A 12,242-nucleotide genomic window follows, 5' to 3' on the forward strand; every position below is an offset into this window, starting at 1 on the left:
AGTCAGAATAAAATAAATAATAATTACATATTTTTTAATAAAACAAATGGTCAAACGTTTCTTAAAAAAATCAACAGGGCCGTACATTAAAATACGGAGGAAATATTTAATTAATATGTAACTGGTATGTATCTAAACGAAAACCAAATGCGCCCAATCGGCTAGCTCCGTTCAGTCATAAACGAGAGGTTGTAGGTTTGATTCTTTGCTCCTGTGCACTTTGCGCCAATTTTTATTATCCGATCTGCACGAATTTTGATGTGATCTAACAGTCTACAATTTGAAAGTTTTTAAGCCTAAAAAACCGTAAAAAAAATATGCAAGTACTCCCTCTGTTTTATAATATAAGACTTTATAGCATTCCCCACGTAGTAAAACCGTAAAAAATAAGTAAGCTATAAAATGACGCTCTTATCCTTTGTTCTTTTCCTCACCGGCGCTCGGATTAGTCCGTCCGCATCCCCGGCGCTATGCAGCCGGCCGACGACGGCAGGCGGAGGGCAGATGTGGAGTAGTGCGGCGGCTGCGGATGGTCGCCCACATCCTCGGAGGCTACGCAGCCGGCCGTCGATGGCAGTCGCAGCCACGTGCGCCTCTCCGCTGCAACTGCACGGGCCGACGGGGCATCATCGGACATGTCTCACCTTTCCTGGAGCTTGATTGTTGGCATTCAATTTCTTCGAGACTCGTCAATACTCTGAAATTGTGCGAGCTGGCATCAGGGTGATGTAATGCCATTAAGCGTATGACACCATTCATGAGCTGCGCTTTGTGTATGCCCTGACTTAATCTTGTGTTATGCACTGCAAGAATTCACAACTTCACTTTCTGTAGCCAGGGAACCTTTAGGCTTCAGCATCTGTTTACTTGATGCACCTGCTGTTTCTTAAGTCTATATGTTTCAATTATTTGTCCTCTTATTGTTTGCATATTATGGGTTTGATTGTTTATCCTCTGTTTATGTTTCCGCCTATATCATTTGCTAAATACCTAGTGCAATGTATTGGGTGCGACTGAGGAGTGAGGACTAGTGTTGGATGGAGTATTAGTTTCAGACTTTCAGTAGATGGTCAGATCTCAGATGCAAGCTAACCTGTTGAGTAGGTATTGGGATTGGAGAATTTGGTGCCAGGCAAATCGAATTTTCTGGTTCGCCATTTAGCATGGATCATGGCGTCACGAGCCATATGGTGACACATTTGCTGATTTGCATCTGAAACTTTCAGTTATGTCAATATTTTCCTATTCACATGAGATCTTCTGACTGCAATTCCATAAATGTAAATATTTTCCTGCAGGTGTTTTCAGATGGATGGGCACTTATTAACATGCAATTCCATTGGAATTCATTAATTTATCATTGCTGCCAATTTGCTTTTCAGTCATTCAAAGAAGTTCACAGCCATTCATATTGTCATTAGGTACTTGCATTCATATTGTTATTTAATTTCTAATGGTGAGAAGAACTGAACACAAAAAATTGAACAGACTACACAAAAAATTAGTGTCATTCAGTTTCCACACAAGCAACTGTCCTAGTTGCTTCCTGTGACAAGAACATGAAACAAACTGACAAACTGGAGTACACCTAAGTTATCAGGAGGACATCAAGAACAGCTTTATGCATTGAGTTAAAAATTGATATTGATATTGTAAGTTGGGGAATATGTTGTGATTTAGCATAGCTAATAACATCTAGCAATATGACTAAATTTTTTTCCATTTTAACATCCAGAAAATCAACAACGGTAGTCATAGTACATATTATCAAATAATTTCATGAGAAGGAGCACAGCTAGAACTATTATTCCTATGAACCAATTTCTAATGTCATTGGTCTCCTTTTCCTGCTTGGACAACTTCTTGAGTGAAATTTCCATGTCTAAAAACGGTCCGCCATTTCCAGCTCTAGCTTCATACTAAAGATCATCTTTAGTCTCGGTTTTTAGTGGAACCGGAACTATTGTGGATTTCGGCCGACGGACCAAAGATGGTTTCTCCACCAGTGTACCCAGATTGACATGTTCCAGCAAGTGCCAAAGCTGCTTGAATGTCTTTTGTACTCTTGGATGCCAGATCTACTCCAATCAGAGTGTCATCCTCCTTAAAAAAACAGGACTGTTATATTGACATGCATGACTAAATTAAAAGAAAATTTATTTATACTGAATTACCACTAAAAAAATGACATATGCTTGGAATGAAACTTACCTATCAACACACTTCAGCGTACAACTTATGTAATACCACTACGCATCGGCAATATCCTTGATCACCGGCATCGCAGCAACAGCAAACGAAAAGTCCTAGAGCTTCAGAGGACAACTGGAGCACCACCACTATGCCGCTGTGGCCGCCGACAGCTGCCAAAGTCCCCACCGCCGCCACCACATCACCGGCTCCAACGACTCCATGACTACCACGATACCGCGGCCACCACCACCTCGCTCCACGACCACCTCGTCACTGCAGCCGCCAAAGCCCCCGCCGCTGCCACAACATCGCCAGCTCTAACGACTCCATGACCACCTCAACACCGCGGCCGCCACCACCTCGCTGCCACGGCCGCTCACGCACCAGCCGCCGCCAACACCACCTCACCGCCACGGCCGCCACCACCTCGCCGCCACAGTTGCCCATGGACAAGCCACCGCTGTTACCACTCATCGGACAGAGGGGATTCAAGCACCTTCCACCTCTCTCAACACTGCCGGTACCACCTCATGGGCAAATATGTATCTGGAGGTACCACACCTTGCCAATCGTCTGATCGGATAGAACGAAGGGCAGAGATTTGTTACCGGGCTACCTGCTGAACAGAAGAAAATCTCTTCATAGTATCAGAAGAAAGTCTGCTCATGCACCTCGGCAGATCCCGCCATGGCTAACCCCAGACCTGCTCCCGCTTTCGCACTCGTTTCTAACATCAAAAACCACATCCACCGCTCACCCTCCAACTCTCTACATGGTGTGAACTTTTCTTTGTTCTTCTCGGCCATTTCAATCTCAAGGCACACGTCGACGGCTCACCCAAACCAGCCAACGCTCAATTATCAACAGAAGGCTCTGGGTGCCGCAGCGTGAAGAAAAATACCCCGGAAGTCTTTAGAAATCAGCTATGCTTTATCCATATAAGTGATAGGTAAATTGAAGCAGTTCCTTCTTGTCCTTATTAGTCAGCAGGCACTTTTTAAAGGGCTGCTCTACTTCGTGCAGCTTTGGGCAGATCGATATGCTCACGAACTGCATGGATGAAAGAACGTGTGATCCTCCAATGGATGACAGCTCCGAGCACCGCTCGAGAAGCAGGCATTTGACCTAAAGATTTGTGCCCAGCGGAATGGACTCCATGCCATCGCAGCTAGACAAATGCAGGATGTTGAGAGAGGTGAGGCTCTGTAGGCAGGCCGGGAAGTCAACCTTACGGCCAGACACAATAGAGAGTCGTCGGAGTGAGGGTGGCAAAACCATTCCCTGCGGGCATAACAATTTGCAGTGGATTTTCAGATCTTGTAGGTATTTGAATCCCACGAAACTATCGACAGGCATTGACAGTCCTAGATCGCTGGAGCTGTCGATCTCTATGGACTTGATGGATGGCAAGTATTCCGGGGACAAGCACCGATCAAGATTCTGCAGGTCCTCACAACTGTAAAGACCTATATAGGTGAGTCCACTAAGACATGTTGTGCCATTGCTGCTACTGCTACTGCTGCTTGCATGCTGCATCGTTTCACCACCAGTCGAACCACCAAGAATTGTTACTGTTTTCAGCCAAATATTTCCTGATAGCATTAGAAGTTCGAGGGAAGGAAACGATGGGATTGACAGATTTTTCAAGACGCCACAATGGAAAAGCACCAGGCTCCTTAAAGTCAGCAGGCTCTCTAGTCTAAACCAACTAGGAGAAAAGCTATCACCCCCAAAACCTTGGACTGTAAGGTGTTCAATTCTTGGTGGAGGATGCAAGGCTTCGAGCACTCCATTCTCACTACTCTTCACTAAACTTGTGACTTTCTTTCGCCATTGTAGAACTAGATTCTGGAGGTACCGTTTTTCAACAAGGCTAGCCTCAGCGGCCTCTTCCTCGTTCTTAACATTACAAATAGAACTAATAAGTAGAGCTACACTGAGCTGATTCATGCCCCTCAACTCACCAATTTTCCGCCCATCCCCTGTTTCAACTATAAAATATTGCAAGTTCCGTAGACGAGACAGATTTCCAAGCCTACTTATCTCTGATAACTTTGGAGAGCAACCTGTTGGCAATGCTAGACGATGCAAGTTGATTAGCTTTATGACATCCGGACTAATTGCTTTTAGACTTGAACCATTTGCATCAACAACCTATAGGCTGTAAAGGCACCAGAATTTCTCCGGCAATTCTTGTACACCGCTATAAGAAATATCAAGATAACGGAGACTGTTCAACTCGCCTATGCTCTCAGGTAGCTTGACCACCGTGCAACCCTTTAGGCTCAAATATAGGATGTTGGAGAGCTGATTGAACCAGGTAATCTCAACATTGAAATTGATTCCAAACCTAAGTGAATGTAATTTGTTCAAATCCTGAATGCCTCTCATTCCGCTCTTCAGGGATTCATCAGCGACCTCGACTGACATATGGCGAACTGCATATAGCATTCTCCTCTCATTCCGAGACCTCAAATCTTGCATCAAGAGGCATTCATCCACAGAAACGGATTGCGCCATATCATGGATCAAGTCATGCATGACCTATCTAGTTCGATTAGGATACTTGGGGTCGGTTTGAAAAAGAAACCTGCTCCTCAAATCATCCAAATACCTAATCCCCATATCTTCAAGACGTGTGCTTCCACTTGACACAACAAAGCCCTCGGCCACCCAAATGTCAACGATCTCATCTCGTTCAAAGCTGTAATCTTTTGGAAACATGCAGCAAAATGCAAAGCATCTCTTAAGTTCTTGTGGGAGATATAAGTAGCTCAGTTGGAGGGCCGGTAATATCTCATTCTCTCGATGTGGCAGCTCCCACAATTCACTGTTCCGAACTGTCTCCCAATGTTGCACGGTCAGCTCCATATTCAACAAACGTCCAATAGTTTTGGCAGCCAAAGGAGATCCACATAACCTAGAGGCAATGTTGTGACCAATATCTTGCAATTGAGGATATGATTCTGGACGCTCTTCTCCAAATGAACACTTGCTGAAGAACTCCCAAAATATATCTCTATCCAAGCCTTCGAGTTGGATAGGCTTACAATTGTTGGTGGCAACACGATCAGCAACAGTTGTAAATCTTGTAGTTACTAAGATCATACTGCCTTTAGGTCCGTTCTTGAATGGTGCATAAAATGACTCCCACTCGTCAATAGCTTCTTGCCAAATGTCATCCAACACCAAAAGGAACTTTCGTCTCCCTAGCTGCTCCATCATTTCCACCTGAAGAGCATCTAAACTGAACAGTGGCTTATACTCTTCCTTGGTGAAAGACTCAATGATCTCTTTTGTTATTCTTCTCTTGTCAAAGAGGTCTGAAACACAGACCCATACCCTCCTCTTGCCAAAGTGAGCTTGCACCCTTGGATCATTGTAGATGAACTGAGCCAGGGTAGACTTCCCCACCCCACCAATGCTAAAAATCGGCAAGACAGAAACATTGCCGATGCATTTGGCCTCATCAAGTCTAGGGGCCCTGCTGCTCTCTCCCTTCAGTTTCTTCGTTCTGCAGGATGCTGATTTCGTGCCAGTGACAGTGGCTGCTGCTCTCTTCTCTTTAGCCCGTGCAGCAGCACCCCTGGTGAGTGGCACACCCAGTAACTCAATCACCTGATCTCGTTGACTATTACGTCCAATCATCGAACGCACACCCAGCTTCTCAATCACTAGATCTCGTTCTTTATCACGGCCAAACACTTGAGACACATCTATGACTGAACTTGTCTCCGGCATGTGTTGAACTGCCTCGATACTAAGACCCACTGAATTGATCGCTCCCTCTAAATCAGCCACAGCCTTGTCGAGCTTCTCCTGGGCCTACTTTATCCTTGTTTTGCTACCACGGATCAAAGTTTTTGCATGATTTAGAGAGGAAGATAAGAGTTGACCTGCCCAGCTCCGGTCAGCGTCCTCCATCTTTTGCCGCAGCGCCTGGTCATCGAACTCGCGGAGAAGATCCTCGGCGTCGTAGGTGGTGTCCTTGAGCTGCGACAGAAGGATCGCCATGTCCTTGTTCTTGAACCTGCCCCACTCGCCGCGATTGATGAGGAAGCGAGCCTTGGGCAAGGTGGCCTGCAGGCGGGACAGTTCATCGCTCAGCTGGGTCGCTTCATAGATGTTGATCCCGGTTGAGATGATCGTTTCCACGGCGTCCATCACTTCCGTAGTCCTTGATTACTTCTCCGGATCTTGCCCTCTCGCTACTTCTGATGAGAAACAGGAGCGATCGATTAAGATTACAAGGAGATTATGTGGTCCAAAAGCGAAAAATGTAGCAGCATATACATAAGTCAAGTTTACGAGAAACGGAATGGCACCAAAACCAACTCACCTGCACTCCTCCAGCTGTTATACTCCCTCCGTCCCAAAATATGAACATTTTTGAAATAGTGCCAAGTCAATCATTTCTAACTTTGACTACTAATAGCAAGAAAATAAAAAAGATCAATCGTGTAAAATTGATCTTACTAGATTTATAATCAAGCTATCATAATATGTAACTCTTTTTATTTGATTTTTTTTTATTTTTATAGATATTGTTGGTCAAAGTAGCATCTCAAAGACTGTGTTGAAGTCCTAAAACATTTATATTTTGGGACGGAGGGAGTATCTTATCCTTGGCCTTAACAAGTTCATATCTTTTACGGTTTTGGTGAAAAAAACTCCACCTATTATATCTTATCCTCTACCTTAATAGGTGCATATCTATTACGGTTTTGCTGAAAAAACTCCACCTGTTATATCTTATCCTCGGCCTTAACAGGTGCATATCTATTACGGTTTTGCTAAAGAAAAAAATAAACTCTACCCGTTATATCTTATCCTCGGCCTTAAGATGTGCACGTTATCTACTACTACCGTTTTGCTAAAAAAACTGGCGGCAGTTTTTGTGGTTGAAAACTTTCGACTTTTTTAACCATTCAATGCACTTGAAGATTTGTGCTGAGCTGAGAAAGAATTAGCTAGCCGTGTGGGGAAGAGGAACCCAGAACTTCCCGCTCACACCACGCGCATATGCCATGCACAACCGAGCTATCAAAGTTTTCTCTTGGTTAGAGTAAGGGTAATAATACAACCGATTTATTGGCTATAAGGTTTTTGGTAACTTTCTCTCAGCTCATCCATATAATAGTTAGCTCTTTACAATTAATATATGACCCACCTGTCTCTTTCACAGAGTTTCTTTGTTCTTATATCCAAGCCGGCTATAAGTTTATAGCTCGCTTCTCCTCTCTCTCCTCTCTTCTCTCCTCCACCTCAGCATTTAGTCTTATAGCCTACTATTATACTTGCTCTTACAAGCAATGAATATATAAATTACAGTTAAAGTGTAGTTATCTCATAGTTGCATGTTGTTACACTATAGTAACAGTAGTTATAGTATAATTATATTATAATTGTATTATAATTACATTTGAATGTTTTTTCTTAAAAAAAAACTTACGACGGATTTTGATTTTCGTAGCTTTTTTTTTTCATCCACATCGTCATCCGTAGTGATATCGTAGAGCTCCCACGTTAACCGTAGGTCTTCAAGTGATATTATGCCTTTAATCTTAATTTTGTGGGCTAGGATTACCTCACGTGATATATATATATATATATATATATATATATATATATATATATATATATATATATATGCCTTTAATTTTAGTTCGGTTTTGCTAAATTTTTGGTGACACATTTTCTGGTTGATTACAGTCGCTTGTTGAGCCGTTGGATCAGTCATAGGATTCGTGCTAGCATACTTAATTACGCGTAACTAGTTGTGCTTCATAGGTTATAGGTCGCTAATTAGCGGTCTACTGGAGAATTTTGCTACTATTTTTTTCTTCACTGCATGCACTCAATCAAGTACGAGTATTTGTACCGACCAGCGAAACACATATGTAATTAAAGTATAAATAGTAATTAGTATATATTAGTAGTATATTTAGACAGTAGTTACACCCTATTTACACACCACTTACATATGTAATTAGTATGTAATTTTGTGACTTACATATGTAATTTTAGTACTTACATATATAATTTTGGGACTTACATTGTAAATACCCTAAAATTACATATGTAATTTATTGACTTACAATGTAAATACATGCCGACTAACTTTTGGTGAAAAATATGGCGCCATAAATATAGCTACTCCCTTTTAGTTTTGTTGATTGGGTTGTATTCAAAGCCTACGTAGCTACATAAGTCCATCAACTAACAATGCTATCTATATATATATCTATTATATACTAAATATATACTAAAAGTACATTAAACTTCCTACAAACACTTTCAAGTCGTCACGTGGCGCTATAATAAATTAAAGAAAATCCTATAAATTCTAAGAAAAAAAGCAAAACATATACCCCTTGATTTTCACTTAAATTGGTGGGTCCAATATTATATTGGTGGGTCCAATATTATACATCGTTAGATGAAATCTATCTATCTATTATATTATTAAAACAACCTTAAAAGAAGGCACCACGTTCACCGTAGAGGCTAGAAATTCTCACATTAATCGGGAAAATATGAATTATTTACACTGTTAGATTGTTAGGTATGTATTTTAACGTATGAGATTTAACATAAATCTAACATGTTAAGTAAGAGATACGGAGCACCCTACATGTGCTGAATTAGAATCAATCTATAACTGGGACCAACATGCAAACGGACTCAAAAGAGTTGTACGATTTCCTAAACTAACCAGATTTAGGACCTAAATGAATTAGGCAAGAAATAAAAAGCAGCAAGCAACAAAGCACTGTAGATCTCAATTTTTAGATGTGTTTTGTTGATCTGAAGATAGACACTAGAAGTGAGGGACGGAAATCCGCATCAGTGGGTCAACCGTGCGGCTGCACGACGAGCCGGACTCGGTGATGCACGTCAGCAACCAGAAGGCACGATATATAGCATGTGCACGACAGCAAGCTAGGTGCACTCCTTAAGAAATACAATTAAAAAGTTTTTTTTAAAAAATATAGATTCCAAAATAAACATAAAAATAATATTTGGAATAAAAATATAATCCCAATAATAAATATGTAAATCGTCTTTGCTAGATATTCCTTTTTATCTATCTATATTATTAAGATAACTTAGAAAACCATCATAGTAGTTGAAATCTTTATTATTAAGACAACGGCTTAGTCGTCCTATATTTTTTCTACTATAAGTTATCATGTTAATCGAAGAAAAAAAATCTAAGCCATTAGATTGTGGTAGAACCAAATTATAACGGTGAAGATTGATAACATAAATATTAATATATGTAATACAATTGAATTTTTTGAACTAAACAAAGTTATATAAAATACAATAACATGCAAGCCACTGGGCCACCGTCAGCACCATGCACCTTATGACCAGACCAAATTAAGCACATAGTAGTAGCATATATTGAGAACCTAGAAAAAATGAAATAAGAGTTCAATTAGGAATACAATTTAAAAATAACCAAATTTCGAAATAAAACATAAATACTATTGAAAGAAAAGATCATCTAAAACCCATCACGAGATAAATTGAAATTCAAAATAAAAATAAAATAAATTCGTAAAATATAAAATAATTATAAGAGTTAAAGTAAGGATACAATTTATAAATAACAAAACATCGGAATGAAAAATATTGAATTTTCAAAAATAAATCCATCTAGAATACAACAATGATAAATGATAATAAAAAGGGGAAAACAACATGTCCGTAAAAAAGTAGAGCGGTGACGGTTGATGGGTCATCTATAAACTATAAACAAAATCTCAAATAGAATCCAACGACGATTAAGATGAGGGACGGGCGGGCCGTTAAATAGCACTATTACAGCAGTTGGCGAGACTTCTAAAAAGTAAAAAAAAATAAAATCCAATGAGACAATAAATTTTAAAAACTACAAGGTATTACATTTGTTTTTTAAAATCCCAATGACAATGAAGAGGGCAGACAGCGGGCAGGTCATAGAGAAGTATGGGGCAAAGCCAAATGAACCCCAATCATAATTACATTTGATTTTTAAAATCCCAATGACAATGAAGAGGGGAGGCAATGGGCAGGTCATAGAGAAGGACGGGGCAAAGCCACTGGCTGTTTGGCGGGACTTCTAGAAAGTAAAAATATGAACACAAACGATAATTTTGTTCGATTTTGAAAATCCCAATGACAATAAAAAGAGAGGAGGCAGTGGACGAGACTTCTAAAAATTATAAAAACGAAATCCGATGAGACAATAAATTTTAAAACTATAAGGTATTGCATTTGATTTTTAAAATCCCAATGACAATGAAGAGGGGAGGCAACGGGCAGGTCATAGAGAAGTATGGGGCAAAGCCGCTGGCTGTTTGGCGGAACTTCTAGAAAGTAAAAAAAATGAACCCGAACAATAATTTTGTTCGATTTTGAAAATTCCAATGATAATAAAAAGAGGAGGTAGTGGACGAGACTTCTAAAAATTATAAAAACGAAATCCGATGAGACAATAAATTTTAAAAACTACAAGGTACATCGAGGAAGTGGTACATCGAAGGGTGCCTAAGAAATAAGGGGTAGCAACTAGCGTGACTTTTAAAAACTATAAAATTAGAAACACGTAGATGATAAGGTTTGACCTTTCAAAGTCTTGATACAACAAAATAGCTATTTAACAATTTTTTAGTAAATTCATATTAAATAATAGATAATTTTGTATAAGTGCTAGCCGCGTAATTGCGCGGGCCACCTAGCTAGTTGATCTTAAAACAAACCAAATGCTATGAGGTCCCACTTCTCCTCCTTCTCCCTAGGTATATATACGTAAGTACATCTTCTTTCCTTTTTTCTTTTTCTTTTTTTCTTCATTTTGCCATTTATATAATGGATATATTTTTTTAAATAATCATAATTTTACAAACAAAGAAACTACCATCATACAACTCACAGGTAACTAAATTAGCTCTATAATTTTTAACATAAAATTTACACCATTATATGTTACTCATAAAATTAATAATGTAAGATAATTTCCAATTAAACCGGTGTACTCATTACTTTTTACTATTATTTTCAAATAATGCACTATTTTAAAATAAAGTTTACACCATTATATTGTGTACCTATCAAATAAACAATTTAAGATCTATATTAACTAATTTATACATGCACTTAAACCAATGGACCCATTATTTAAATCATCGTATTTATTTTTTATTATATTGGACTATTATTCTCAAATAATGCACTGTTTCAAAATAAAGTCTACACCATTATATTGTGTACCCATTGAATTAACAATTTAAAACCTATATTAACTAATTTACACTTACACTAGAACCGATGGACCCATTACTTAAATTATCGGATCTATTGTTTGCTAATAAATAAAGCGTTCAAAGTTCTCTTTCTTGGCCCGCTACACAATGCACGTCTGTACCTTTGCCTTTTGCACGCGTGACAAAGCGTCGTGTCTGAGGCATCTAAGGTGATCACGACCACCGCAGCGCTACCGCTTTGCCACATATCAAGTCATATATGGAGATGATTAATTTTGTTAATATCATGAAAGGAAAATTAAAGGTGTGATGCCGTGAGAGAAGAATTAAGCACCGTGGGTTGTATTTTTTCACACTTAGCTCTGTCTAAGCTGAAACCGAGAGTTGATTACAGAATAATTATAATGTACTGTGTCATTTCATATTTGGATTTTATACTATTTATTCGTACAGGTGAAAGAAATCATTATGTTATAAATGTGAGCACAATATTAACGAATATAGAACTTTTACTAAGACAAGGGTGTTATAAGGGAGTTTAACCCTCTTTTTTCCCCGATTCCGTAGTTTGGGTTTTTGTTTGCATGCTTTCCATGTTTCTAAATGGTGTCTTTTTTAAACAACATTTTAACTTTTTAGAAATCAATTCATTCGTTTATACCCTCAAATAGCTATCATATAAATCAGATAATTCATAAGTATATTTTTTTTCATGCGAGTCCAGTGTGCAGGTGGCATTCGATGGCTTTCGTTGCAGACGCTATGTTTGGATGGGACTCCGAGGTGAAAGCCTTG

General features: G+C 39.3%; 1 protein-coding gene across 2 annotated transcripts; it reads right to left on the bottom strand.

Annotated features, from left to right (window-relative positions):
• Positions 1-1,704: 1,704 nt before the first annotated feature.
• On the bottom strand, positions 1,705-6,517 carry LOC4340717 (uncharacterized). Of its 2 annotated transcripts, none has more exons than XR_003242718.2 (2): positions 2,212-6,513; positions 1,705-2,103 (listed from the first exon to the last, which is right to left on the bottom strand). XR_003242718.2 is itself a non-coding variant. In XM_026025944.2 (2 exons), the coding sequence occupies exons 1-2, from the start codon at positions 6,355-6,357 to the stop codon at positions 2,096-2,098; spliced, it is 276 nt and encodes a 91-aa protein (XP_025881729.1). In that variant the 5' UTR covers positions 6,358-6,517; the 3' UTR covers positions 1,705-2,095. The 2 variants fall into 2 exon arrangements, 1 of the variants encoding a protein (XP_025881729.1); XM_026025944.2 differs by having other exon boundaries at positions 6,090-6,517.
• Between the last annotated feature and the right edge of the window lie 5,725 nt (positions 6,518-12,242).

Source organism: Oryza sativa, chromosome 6 (genome assembly GCF_034140825.1).
Source record: "Oryza sativa Japonica Group chromosome 6, ASM3414082v1".
NCBI lineage: Eukaryota > Viridiplantae > Streptophyta > Magnoliopsida > Poales > Poaceae > Oryza > Oryza sativa.